Here is a 14,473-nt window from a genome sequence, read left to right on the forward strand (position 1 = left end):
ATCATATTCTTCTAAGATTTCTTGAATCTTTGGATATTCAACATGCTCGTTCGTAGCCACATCCTTTAATTTTCAACGATATTCCTGTAAAGAAATTCAATCTAAACTGATCAATTTCAAATGTCACATAATTAACAATTATGAGTTCAACAATTATCATTCCCAGATTATGCAATCACAATCCATCGATTATGTAATGATCTTAAATCATGAAATTCATGTAATTCCAAAAATCATAAGAGATAACATTTTAACAAGTCTCCAGCCCATTCATAGTCGTAGCTGTTAATTTCAACAACATTTCATGATCAAAGAAACCAAATTGAAACACAACAACAACAACAACAACAACAACAACAACAACAAAACCCAATACCACATAAGTGGTGTATGGGGGAGGTGTGATGTAAACAATCCTTCCCCTATCCGAGAATAAAGACAAGTCATTTCTCCACCCAGAGTTAAACACTCTCAAAAGTAGAGGAAGTCATCCCTCTCTCTATTCGACGGATAAAGAGATTGCTTCCGAGAGGACCTCCGACCTTTAAGTAGGAAAAGTTTTTAAAAGACTAAAAAAATATAAGACTTTTTTGCTCAGTTGGTCCCTCTATTATACCCCAAATCGCTAGTTTGGTCCCTCAGTTTTTAATTTGGCAATCAGCGTCCCTGAGTTATTTTAATTTTGCAATTGGCGTCCCTCCGTCAAATTTCTGTTAAAAAGCTCCGTTAACCTGGTCATGTGCAATGCATGTGAGGGTAAAATCGTCTTTTTACTAAAACAAGGGACCACCGGCGCAAAACTAAAACTGAGGGACCACTGGCGCAAAAATAAAAACATAGAATTTTTCTCTTTTTTTCCTCTTTTTTTTTAATTTTTTCCTTTTTTTCTTTTTTTTAACTTTTTTTTTTGTATCGAAACTTTTTTTAACTTTTTTAATTCTTTTTTTTAACTTTTTTTTTGTATCGAAACTTTTTTTAACTTTTTTTTAATTCTTTTTTTTAACTTTTTTTTCTTGTTCGAAACTTTTTTTTAACTTTTTTTTTCTTGTTCAAAAAAAATTAATGCCATAGCCGAGACTCGAACCCGAGACCTCTCATTGACCCGACACCTCCCTAACCATCTGAACCATTCTGTTTTTCTGATTAAATGTGAGACCCGTAAATATATAACCCGTATTAATAATGTTTTTATTCCCTTCATCATTTTCTTCAAACCAATCGGCCCAAAACAATACTCAATCGTAATAATCAAAACGTTGAAATGGGTTTTAGGATTAACAAACAGAAACGATTTTACTGGAATGATCAAACACGAAAAGAAAGGAAACAAAAATAAAGAAACAGCAGAAGCAGAAGCTGTTCGTGAAAAAAAAATATAAACTCAAATCGTGTTTTTGAAATTAAAGCTGTTTTAACCCACGATTCCTAAACAAAATATGTTGCAAATCTTTTATAGAAACTTTCTGAATCATCAATTTCAACAGAAACACTAAAACAAATACGAATTTCGCGATGAACAAAACGTTTGACTTTTACAACCGAAACTTTGACTCGTAAATTCGACTTTGATAACAAAAATTGGAAGTTGATATTTTACAGGAAGTTTCACTAGAGGATTCCTAACAGGACTGCATTATTACTTTTTGAAAATTGAATCGAATTCGAGGTTTTGGCAAAATGGGTTAAGAACAGAGGTGTCGATGGAAAAAAAATATTCCTGTTTAAATTCGATAAAAAAATAACTATAATAATAATAATAATAATAATAATAATAATAATAGTAATAATAATAATAATAATAATAATAATAATAATAATAATAATAATAATAATAATAATAATAATAATGATGAAACCGGGTTGTCACATTTGTTGTATTATTTCGATAAAAAAAAGTTAAAAAAAAGAAGAAAAAAGGAAAAAAAAAAGAATAAAAAAAGAACAGAAAAAAAAGAAAAGAAAAAAAAGAGAAAAATTCTATATTTTTATTTTTGCGCCAGTGGTCCCTCAGTTTTAGTTTTGCGCCGGTGGTCCCTTGTTTTAGTAAAAAGACGATTTTACCCTCACATGCATTGCACATGACCAGGTTAACGGAGCTTTTTAACAGAAATTTGACAGAGGGACGCCAATTGCAAAATTAAAATAACTCAGGGACGCTGATTGCCAAATTAAAAACCGAGGGACCAAACTAGCGATTTGAGGTATAATAGAGGGACCAACTGTGCAAAAAAGTCAAAATATAAAATAAAAATAATTAGTCGCCATGAAAATGGTAGAATCAAATTTCCACGGGTTTTAAACCAAATTGAAACAGTTAAACTCAAATGATTTCATCATTTAATGATAATCATGAATTTAACAATTAACGTTCATAAAATTTGTTCCACGGATATCGCCATTTGATCGAACCTAATCCGAACCCTTATGATTTTAGCTAGATCCGAGTGCAAAGAGATGAAAGGGATTGGAGGTGTTTTCAATGTTTTAAGGACTTTACAAAGATCATTTAAAGACATTCATCTTCAATAGCATAATCACCACGTCCCCTAACACATAGATCCATAAATCATAATCGGACGTATTCATATTCATGGACTCATATAGTCACATTACTTGAGTCAAATTTTTTTTTTCCACTAAAGAAAATAAAAAATGAAATTACCTTCTCGGACGACATGTGCCGTTTGGTAAAGTATTTGGTCAAAATTTTTAAAAAAGCTGACCAAAAATAACATCCAAAAATACATCTTTTTTTCCCGAACGACATCGGTCGTCCAGATAGGTGTCGTCAGGATGTATGAATTTTCTTGAAGTGTCTTTATTATATAATATACCCGCTTTTTTAAAAAAATAAATAAACAACGAATAAAAAATGTAACCACGAAACACATGCGTTTACTTTATTTGAGAAAAACCATAAATAATAGGAGATTAATAAAATGGAGAGCAAGTCGTGAAATGAGTTTTTAATTACAGAGAAAAGAGTGAATGCCAATAAGATGATATAGTGAATATAATTAGTGGAGTTTAATAATAGGGAAAATGGTTCAAAAGCGTGATGTAAGTTACCTAAATTCTTAATAAAAAGTAATATGATTTTTTTAGATGCTAAAAAATATAATTTTTTTCATATCTATAAAAAAAATTAAAATTTGAAAATGTGTGAAATTAAGGTAATATTGTCCGACCGTCACCTACATAATTACCATGTAGACGCCAAGTCATCATACTTTTTTGGCAATTATGAAAATTACATCATCTTTCTTGGTTATTTTTATATTTTATGTTACATTTCTTGATTATTATTCTATTTTATGTTACCTTTCTGGGCGTCTACATAGCGATGACGTGGCAGCCTTCTTAACAATACTACCTAAATTTCACACGTTTTCAAATTATAATATTTTTTGAGCAAAAAGTTAAGAACGCGTTTATCTTTTAGATGTTGAAAAAGTCATATTATCTTTTATTGATAATTTAGACAACTTATGTTATTTTTTTAGATCATTTGCCCTTAAAATATGAATTTGAATATGAAATGAGTATGAACAAGTTTTGGGGGGCCAACTCAAGGATCGAACTTGAGACACCTACTTGAAAAAGCACGCACCAAACTACTAAGGCATTTTTGTTATATGCCACAAGTATTACTATATATTTATTCGAAAATGGAGTTTTCTAAAGTCAAAATTGATGGCCAATTTTGACTGTTACTTTCATTTTTCTCTAACTGAATATAGCGTTAATATGAATATGAATAATATACATCCTTACCATGCGTTTAATGTATTTTGATGATATCAAATATAAGTTATATGTGTTACGTTTGGTTTTCTAAAAATATAGAATATATGAAATATGAAATAGTAGTTGATTGGTCAACGAAATTATATGTAAAAAACTACTCCGTAGTTCGTTACGTATATCCCTTGATTAATAATCTGTGTTTTATGGCGTTGTCTTATATAGTAGTAGTTGAAGTTGATTAAATTGATTTTGAAGTTGAAACCATATATCTGGAAACACCCTATCTTCTTTTGATCTTTTGATATTAACCAATACAATTCCACCACAAAATCAATCATTAAAATCTGGCCCATTTCATGGATTTGAAAGAAGAAATGAAGAATCTGATAAAGGTATCTGTTTCTGTATCTATTGGTCTTAGTTATTGCTATTTTCTTGGCAAATTTATCCCAAAAGGCTTTCCAAGACTCTTAATGATCCTTCCTGTTGTTGTTTCATTCATCTCATTTCCAATATTCTTCAATTCGGTTCATCTCATCGGCGCGTTTTCCTTTTTCATTTCTTGGCTTGCCAATTTCAAACTCATCCTTTTCGCCTTTGGTAACGGACCCCTTTCATCCCCTTCAATTCCCTTGTCGCGATTCCTTTCCTTCGCGTGCTTCCCAATTGCCCCTGCAACTAATCCCCAAAAGAAAACGTCATCATCATCACTTGTGTTTAGTTATTGTGTCAAAGCACTCCTTTTTGCTATTTTCCTCAAGGTTTATTATGATCATGGTGCTCATATGAACCCAATGATGGCTTGGAGCTTATTCGCCTCGTGTATCTACTTATCCCTGGATGTCATACTTGGTACAATCTCCTTAATTATAGGCTTCTTGCTGGGGATCGAGTTCGACCCCCAGTTCGATGAGCCTTATCTATCCACATCTCTTCATAATTTTTGGGGTCGGAGATGGAACATCATGGTCAATCGTGTCGTCCACCCAACAATTTACACTCCTGTTCTTACACTTTCAAGTCGAGTCATTCCTCGAGTATGGGCCCCAATTCTAGCAATCTTGGCCACTTTTATGGTATCGGGTTTGATGCATGAACTTATATTCTGGTATTTCACTAGAGATTGGCCGACATGGGACACAATGCTTTTCTTTTGTATACATGGCCTCTCTTTGGTAACAGAGATATTGATTAAGAAATTCCTGGTTAACTTTAAGTGGACGAGAACATATTTAGCCCGTGGTCAACATGTAAGCACTCCGTTTGTCGTTTTATACGTGTTGGCGACATCTTATTGGTGGTTTTATCCAGATCTACTAAGGTGTAAAATTATCGAAAGAGCGTTTCAAGAATATAAAGCCATTGGCAACATATTCATGTAGTTAGTAACGGGTTGTTATCAATTTTTATATAGCCTTAGTTGGTTAGTAAACATTTCATTGTGACTAGAAAAACTGAGTACATATGGATAACATCTTACGGTCTAATGTTGTAGATAGGCATCTGTCATTTTTATAAAAGTGGTCACAAAATTGTGTGGTCTGGGATACTTACATTTTGTTACATCAAACTTTGAACAATTGTATACACATGGTTTTCCATCGTTAAGACGTGTTATGAATTACACGTTTATTCTATTATTCTTTTGAAAGAATGACGTCCACAATTAATTGGAAAGAGCTGTCGACATTACTCTTTAATTATTTTAACTGAAAGTTGGGAGAAAATGATAAGTTTGATGTGATACTTTTGAGTTTTAAAAATTTTAATGGGTCAATAGTACTTATTACAATTACAATATTCACGCACCCGATTATGTTAACCATTTTCAACTTTTTCATTATTTACTGAATGATGATATGTTGGTTATTTGCTAGTGACTGTCGCTGGAAATTCAGCATTGTATCCGGTTATCAACTCGGCTTGGTAGAAGTAGCTTCTCTATCGTGAATAAATTCGAGTGATATGAGTTTTTCCTGCTCATTGTATAAAGAGTTCATGTGTATTGTTTAGCAAATACTACTTCATAATTTATGTGATTAGCTTTTCAATAGCATATGTCTAGTTTAGCAAATAGCATTTTAATTTTGTTTTAGCTATAGTCTCGGGTTGTCTTTGTTGAGCTCCTTGTGCCTTTTTGTAAATGATAAAATTTTCTCGATCTTTCAAAAATAAAAAATAAAATAAAAAAAATCATAATCCGTAGTGAATGGATTCACTAATTCATCAATTAAAAGAGAATGTAATGAGGTTCTCCCTCTAAAGTTATCCGAAATTGCGAGTATTTTTACTCTAATATACGACATTATAACTAACTGGAAAATTCGTGAATGTATTCAAACACTTCTCTAATCACGACAATAACTGAATTTCAGACCTATTTTATTTAAGGCCAAAAATTTATAATAAAACTTCTTTAGTAAGTATGTAGAAGAAAAAAATTTACAATGACTTTAGCAACCAAGAATTCCAACTAAAAACATTTTTTTCTTTATAAATAAGCCAAGAGAAATAAAATAATTTAATTGAAAAAAAAAAATGTTAGCTTTCTTTGTTGAGTGGTCATTGAAAAATATATTGTTCCGCTATCTCAAAAAAAAAAAAAAAAAAAAAAAAATTCAAATGAGAGCAACAACGATTTTGAACGCACGCATCTTACCATCCTACAAAAGTGATGCGGGTGAGCTAGGCAATGTGACAAGCAACGCAACCAGCAGAAACTCAAAAACTGTTACACCCGAATCTGGTCAAGCAATGGTCATGTTGCCATCTATTTCTTATCACTTCAGTGTTCTTGGAGCTGGTTCAAGAGGCTCAGGGGTTACCCTACTTCAGTCCTTAAACTGAAGTAGTCAAGTTCGTGAATAAAGTTTTAATAGTTGAAGGCAAGCCAACAATGAAGAAGAACCAGTAGTCGAACCAGCAAACAAGCTTTTAGTTCAACTAATAGAGCTTTAATTCACTCAGTCGGAGAGCCAGCAGACGAACCAGCAGAGATTTACTTAGCCGATAAAAACTAGTTCACTCAGCTGAAGAATTATAGCTCAACCAGCAGACAAATATGAGTTCAACCAGCAGGGAACGCTATTTTCATTCTGAAGGGCCAGCATGCTGATACGACTCAAAGTTTAACTTATGCTATCAATAAACCTGTCAAGTCATGCGCTTAACATGTGGGTGGCTATTCTAGAATGTTGAGCTGTCCAAGAAAGATTCTTGTCTATCATTGGCTACTTTTTATCATGGTAGGAGACTATCAAATGGCTAGCTTTTGCATACTGTGTCCTTTACACTTATTGACTAATTTGTAATTGTTTGTCCTTTTTGTCTCCTTTTCATTTTTATGTTTTTGTCTTATCCAAAAAGTAGTTGTTATGCTTCTCCTATAAATAGAGAACTCTTGTACTTGTAAAACTCAGTTGATGAATGAAAGTTTGATAGAGCTTATCTATTTACTAAATCTACGTGTCTTTACGAATCTTTGATTATGGTGGCTAGGAGTGGTTTCTTTATCAGTGTTTGTGGTGTTACTTTATCAAATATTGTGGTGAAATTCAAATCTTCATTTCTGATATTATAGTTGTGGTGGAATCTTTATCCACTATAATTGAAGGTTTGGAGTGTTTTTAGATCTCTGATTGTAGTGGTATCTTTATCAATCGTGGTTTAGATTCTTTATGATTTATGTTCTTATTTTCAGAGTTTTATAGTCTATTTTGGGGTGTTACTGTTTCAAATTGGGGGTTTTCTGTTCAGATCTGTTGGTTGAAGAAAGCTTGTTCTAAATTGCATTTTTAAAGTCGTAACTACGGATCAAAGTGGTATCAGAGCTTAGGTTGCTAATCCAAAACTTTCTTATTATTTTACCGTTGTTCAGTTCATACTCTGTTTTTTAGTTGAAAAGCTTATTTCTAGATCTGATATTCGAATGGTTGAGATTCATAGAAATATGACTCTTGAAAAAGCTCATAATCTTCGAAGAGATAGAGCTATTGAAGCTCTGGAGCATAATATAGGAAGAATGGTTAATTTGTTAGAAGATAGTGTGCCAAGAAGAAATAGAGCTAGATCTGAAAATGGAGACACAACCATTGTGTCTTATATGGATCTCATGCTTCTTCACAACGAAGAAGAAGGCATAGGAAATGAACTGATGATTTAAATGATATCAAGATAGATTCACTAGATTTTGAAGGGTCCTATAATCCTGAAGATTACTACGAATGGATTCAGAGCATGGACCGAATTATGGAGGTTAAAGGCTATGATGATAAAAAGGGCATGAAAGTTGTTGTAATCAGGCTAAATAAGTACGCTTCATTGTGGTATGATAATCTAAAAAAAGAAAGGCAATATAAAGAAAAGAAGACAGTCAAAACCTAGTACATATTAAAAGAGTGTATGCAGAAAACGTTTGTTCCTCAAGATTACAAACAAGATCTGTATATAAAGATGAATACACTAAAGCAAGGAAACATGAACGTTATTGATTACATCAGAGAGTTAGAGTAGCTTAAAATTCGTACCAATGTCAAAGAAGCTGAAGACCACACTATAACAAGATTCGTTGGAGGATTAAACACTTCTATTGCTGACCAAGTTGAAATGCAGCCTTTATGGACTTTTGAGAGTGCTTGCAAGATGGCTATTCAAGTAGAGAAATAGGCGAAAAAGAAAATAATTTTAAGTCTTATTCCAAACCAGCAGTGCTGCCTATAAAGGGTCAATCTTTAATGTCACCTAAGCATAACGAGGCAGCATCAAAAGCTTTTAAAGGAAAAAAACAAGTTGTACCTGGTAGTCCCAAAGATGATAGAAGGAAATACTTCAAGTGTCACGGATTTAAACATTTTCAAGCTCAACACCCTAACCAGCGTGCTCTTACACTGAAGAAGGTTGAAGATTTGCAAGGGGGTTTTGAAACTGAAGAAGGACCAACATATGATGAGTCTGATAATGAAGAGTTTATTGCTAATGATATTGGAGGGTTTTCGATGATTCGAAGAGTAATGCACTCAGCAGAAACTGTTGAAGATAAGAGCCAACGTGAAAACATCTTTCATTCAAGGTGCATAGTCAAAGGCAAAGTATGCAGCCTGATTGTTGATGGTGGCAGCTGTGCTAATTCAACATCTGCTCACATGGTGGAAAAGTTTGAACTGGTTACAAAGAAACATCCTAATTCCTACAAACTTTAATGGGTTAACCAAGGCAATGAGGTAAGGGTCACTCACCAAGTTACTATTCCATTTTCTATTGGTAGTGTTTATCAGGATGAGATTACTTGTGATGTTATTCCTATGGATGGTTGTCATTTGCTGCTTGGTAGACCTTGGTTATTTGATAAGTATATCTATCACAATGGACACCAAAATACTTACTCGCTGTATGTGAATGGTAAGAAGATCACACTCACTTCTTTAAAGCCTAGTGAAATACCTAAAGTTGAACCTACTACTAAGAATGATAAGACTTTGTTTATGACTCAAGCTAAAATTGATATTGAGTTAAAGGGAGGTACTGGTGCTTATCTGTTTTTACTGGTTGAAAGTGATGAGTTGAGCCATCATGATGTAGTACCAGATAGGGTAAAACCATTGTTATCTGAGTTTTCTGATGTGTTCCCAACTGAGTTACCTACTGGTTTGCCACCAATCAGGTGTATTGAACATCAAATTGATCTTGTACCTGGATATGTTCTTCCTAACAAAGAAGCTTATCGATGTTCTCTTCATGAAGCAAAAGAATTAAAAAAAGAAAGTTAATGAGCTGGTTACAAAGGGTTATGTCAGGACCATCATGAGTCCTTGTTCAATACCAGCTTTGTTGGTTCCATGAGAATGTGTGTAGATAGCAGAACTATTAACAACATCGCCATCAAGTATAGGTATCCCATACCTAGATTAGATGATATGTTGGATGAGCTGCATGGATCTTGTGTATTCTTCATAGTTGATCTTAGAAGTGGGTATCATCATATTCGAAAGAAAGAAGGAGATGAATGAAAGACAGCTTTCAAGATTAAGGGTGGACTATTTGAGTGGTTGGTTATGCCTTTTGGTTTATCCAATGAACCCAACACATTCATGAGACTCATGAATGAAGTGCTCAAGCTACTTATTGGGCGGTTTTTAGTGGTTTACTTTGATGACATTCTAGTTTACTCTAAAACTGAAGAAGAACACTTAGATCATTTGAGAAAAGTATATGAGCTGTTGAGGCAGTATTAATTATATGGGAAGCTGGAGAAGTGTGATTTCTTTGTTAGCAAAGTAGTGTTTCTTTGATATCTGGTTTCTGAAGAAGGCATTTCAATGGATCCATCTAAGGTGGAAGCAATCAGATCTTTGCCTAGTCCTTCTTTAATCACTGAAGTAAGAAGTTTCCATGGTTTAGCTTCATTCTATAGAAGATTTATCAAAGACTTCTCCATAATTGTTGCTCCTATTACTGATTGTTTAAAGAAATAGGTGTTTGAATGGTTCAGTTCTGCCCAATCATCATTTGAATCGTTGAAAGAAAAGCTAAGTTCATCAACTATATTTACTTTGCCTAATTTTGATATGATGTTTGAACTTGAATGTAATGCAAGTGGTGTTTGCATTGGTGCTGTGCTAGTGCAAGAAAAAAGACCAGTAGCTTATTTCAGTGAAAAGCTAAATGAGTCTAAGCTAAATTATAGCACTTATGATAAGGAGTTTTATGATATCAATACTGGTCTCATTATTTGAAGCCAAGGTAGTTTGTTCTCTATTCTGATCATGAAGCGTTAAAGTACATTAATGGTCAGCACGAACTAAATCCAAGGCATGCCAAATGGGTATAATTTTTGCAAATGGACTCCTTTGTTTCTAAACACAAGGCTCGTAGATGCTTTATCAAGGAGATATTCTTTGTTATCAATTCTGGAATCTAGAGTTATTTGATTCTCATTTGTTAAGGAGTTATATGAAGATGATAAAGGCTTTTCTTTAATTTTGAATTGTTCCCCTACTGAGTTCACTACAACAAAAATGACCTTTCGGGACCCTTTTTCTAGTAGAATGATAACTATGTTTGCTTAAATATAATCATTATTTTATGGCCTCTCTATGCGTGGTTTACCGTGGGGATTTTAATGTTCTTTTTTCTATTTACAGGAACAAATGAAAGAACTTTCCAAGGAATTACCAGAAGGTTCACTCGATGAGCCTGGATCAGATGATATATATGCGCAAGTTACAGGTACAGCTAAACATGGACAGGCAGAAATGTATGGTCTCGGTGTTCGTGTATCAGATGTTTGGGGTGAATTCAGGAGTCGTGCCGCTTTATGCCAAGAGAACGTCAAGTTAAAAGCAGAACTCCAGGAGTATAAAGAACGTGAAAAACAAAAGAACGTTATGGCAGATAATTCCGTTGTTAATCCTCATGCATCAACAAATAATGGCATAATTACCAATACACCACTACATGTATATTTCTATTTAGTTACTATTGTTATTCTCCACGTTAAAATATTTATAGTTGAATAATTAATAGTTCGAAAATTAAAAATAGGTTGGCAAAGAAGTCCACCTAAAGAGCATTAATAATCCAACCCTGATTGTCGCAAAAGGCAGGCTTCGTAGTTTAGACCCACTAACGGTGGTTGGAGGAATAGAGATTGGTCCAGGCTGGGGTGAAGTACATGTTCAAGTCGCAATAAAAAGTGATGAAGCAGTGATAAGACCATTTGAACTTGTTACTACAATGATAGAGGCTACCGGTGTGACTATTGGGTGTCTAATTTCTTTACTCTCGGTATGCCATTGTTAAATTGTTGATGTAATTCGTTTTAATAACTTTGAATGCTTATGCTTATACATTAATTATTTGTTTGTAGGTTGTGCCACTGGATTAAGCTCGCATGATTGGCGGGGACTAATGTTTGATGACGTTGCTGCTTTTTTTTTTTTAATGTTCAATAACTTTTCTGTTGGATGTTTTTTTTAGTGTGTTACTTATTTATCATTTGTTAAGTTTGCAATAATATTATGTTATCTGGTTTGAATTTTATTAATGGAAATTATTAATTGCATGTCCATGTTGGTTAAAGAAAGCATAAATATAATAAATCTATATATAAATATATTAAATATAATAAATATAGATATAAATATAAATATACATACATATCCCATTGGGATCATTGTGATGATAAGAAAATGATAGAATATAATTTTAGGACCTTTTTTGGATCTGTTAAAAAAATTTAATTCGTGAACTACCAACATCATTGCCATTACACGACCATTACATATTACATTTTGTTGGACCCTTTTTGGGTGTACTAATTAGTAAATCGTTCCTTCTTTATTTCATTGTTATGACATGATAATTACAAAAAAAAAATTTAGGACCCTTTCTAGAGGTACTATATTAGTCACATTAGTTCATGGTTTTCTATTGATATCATGGCCATTACATGATATCTATATTAGGACCCATATTGGCCTAAATAAAGTGTCCCAAAAATGTTTTTTAGGAACATTTTCCTTCGCATTAAAGGGTGCCAATATGTTTTTATGGACCATTGTTTATCGTAATAAACGGTCCCAATTCGTCACATTAGTTTAGGGTTTCATATTGATATCATGGCCATTACATGATATCTATATTAGGACCATTATCGGTCATAATATAGGGTCCCAAAAATGTTTTTTAGGACCAATTTCCTTCGTAATAAAGGGTCCCAATATGTTTTTAAGGACCAGTGTCCATCGTAAAAAAAGGTCCCAATTAGTTTTTAGGACCTTCAATAAAGGGTCCCAAAATGTTTTTAGGACCCTATTTACTAACGTAGATCGTCACCTTATTGAACCTTTTTTGGGGTCCCAATAGGTAATTTTTTTTGCGACCCTTTTTAGCTTTTGATACGGCTTATCTAGTAACCAAGTGTCAAACGGTCCTATGAGCGAAAGGGTCCCAATATGTCACATATTAGGACCCTTGTGGGGGTCCCGGAAGGTCCTTGTTGTAGTGGTTCAAAAGAGATTATGTTAAACAAGATGGATTTCTATTCAAGGGCGGGAGTTACTGATTAGAGAAGCACATGAAGGTGGTTTAACTAGTCATTTTGAGATTAACAAGATATTAGAGATCCTGAATGAACACTTCTATTGGCTATGTATGGATAAAGATGTTAAGGCTGTGATTAATCGTTGTGCTACATGCTTTCAAGCTAAGTCAACTTTTCACAAGGGTTTATATACTCCTCTTCCTGTTCCCAACCAGCCTTGGGAAGATCTAAGCATGGATTTCATTGTGGCTTTACCAAGAACTCAGGGAGGCAAAGATTTAATTATGGTTGTTGTTGAGGAATTCTCAAAGATTGCTCATTCATAGCCTCTAACAAAACCAATGCTATTATCATTGCATCCTTGTTCTTTAAAGAGATTGTTCATCTTCATGAAGCACCAAAAATCATTGTGTCTGATCGAGATACAAAGTTCTTAAGTTATTTTAAGAAGACATTATGGAAGCTGCTTGGTACTAAGCTTTTGTTCAACACTTCTCACCATCCCCAAACTGATGGCCAAACTGAAGTGACTAATTGAACTATGGGAATGCTGTTGAGAACACTTTTGAAGAAAATTATGAAGGAGTGGGATCTGAAGCTTGCTCATACTGAATAACAGAGCACCTAATTACTCCTCGGGAAAATCATTATTTGAGGTCTGATATGGTGCAAATCCACTCACACACATTGATGTGGTTTCTTTTGCAATTGAGCCTAAGGCAAGTGTTGAGGCAGAAGAAAAGGCAAAAGAAATGAAGAAGTTGTACGGGCAGGTGAAGGCAAAAATTGAGATGGTTAACCAACAATACAGGGCTAAAGGTAACTAGCACAGAAAGCAGCCCACTTTCATTCCTAGTGATCTTGTTTAGATTCATCTAAGAAAGGAAAGGTTCCCAGCAAAAAGAAATCATTCAAAGTATTGGAAAAGGTTGGTGATAATGCCTACAAGGTCGAGCTGCCTGGTGATACTGCTGTATCTAGTACTTTCAATGTTGGTGATTTGTTTCTTTACTTGGAAGACGACAACCTCGAGAACATGGTGTCAAGTTCCTTTTAAGGGGGAGGATGATGCGGGTGAGTTGGGGGATGTTACCAGCAACGTAACAATCATAAGCTCAAAAACTGTTACACCCAAATTTGGTCAAGCAATTGTCGTGTTACCATATCTTTCTTATCACTTAAGTGTTTTTGAAGCTAGTTCTAGAGGCTCAGGGGTTACCCTACTTCAGTACTTAAACTAAAGTAGTCAAGTTCATGAATTAAGTTTTTGATAGTTGAGGGCAAGCCAGTAATGAAGAAGAACCAGCAGCCGAACCAGCAAATGATCCTTTAGTTCAGCCAGTAGATCTTTAATTCACTCAGCTGGAGAGAGCCAGTAGACGAACTAGCAGAGATTTACTTAGCCGATAAAAACTAGTTCACCCAGTTGAAGAATTATAGCTCAGCCAACAGACAAATCTTAGTTTAACCAGCAGGCGACATTGTTTTCTTTCTGAAGGGCTAGCATGCTGATACGACTCAAAGTTTAACTTATGCGTTCAATAAACCTATTAAGTCATGTGCTTAACATGTGAGTGGCTATTAAGATGTCCAAGGAAGATTCTTGTCTGTCATTGACTACTTTTTATCATGTGAGGAGCACTACCAAATGGAAGGCGTTTGCAGATTGTGTGCTTTACTCTTTGA

At 34.0% G+C, this 14,473-nt stretch overlaps 2 protein-coding genes across 2 annotated transcripts; both read left to right on the forward strand.

Annotated features, from left to right (window-relative positions):
* Positions 1-4,082: 4,082 nt before the first annotated feature.
* LOC139869647 (probable long-chain-alcohol O-fatty-acyltransferase 5) lies at positions 4,083-5,226 on the forward strand. Its single transcript, XM_071857780.1, has one exon. The coding sequence runs from the start codon at positions 4,104-4,106 to the stop codon at positions 5,127-5,129; it is 1,026 nt and encodes a 341-aa protein (XP_071713881.1). The 5' UTR covers positions 4,083-4,103; the 3' UTR covers positions 5,130-5,226.
* A 3,735-nt stretch (positions 5,227-8,961) lies between these two features.
* On the forward strand, positions 8,962-9,512 carry LOC139898114 (uncharacterized). The gene is made up of 2 exons (XM_071880827.1): positions 8,962-8,966; positions 9,077-9,512. Exons 1-2 carry the CDS (start codon positions 8,962-8,964, stop codon positions 9,510-9,512), a joined length of 441 nt encoding a protein of 146 aa, XP_071736928.1.
* Positions 9,513-14,473: the final 4,961 nt, after the last annotated feature.

Source organism: Rutidosis leptorrhynchoides, chromosome 1 (genome assembly GCF_046630445.1).
Source record: "Rutidosis leptorrhynchoides isolate AG116_Rl617_1_P2 chromosome 1, CSIRO_AGI_Rlap_v1, whole genome shotgun sequence".
NCBI lineage: Eukaryota > Viridiplantae > Streptophyta > Magnoliopsida > Asterales > Asteraceae > Rutidosis > Rutidosis leptorrhynchoides.

Excerpts from the sequence above, each read along its gene's own strand:
- LOC139869647 (XM_071857780.1), top strand. The coding sequence starts at position 4,104 with ATGGATTTGAAAGAAGAAATGAAGAATCTGATAAAGGTATCTGTTTCT.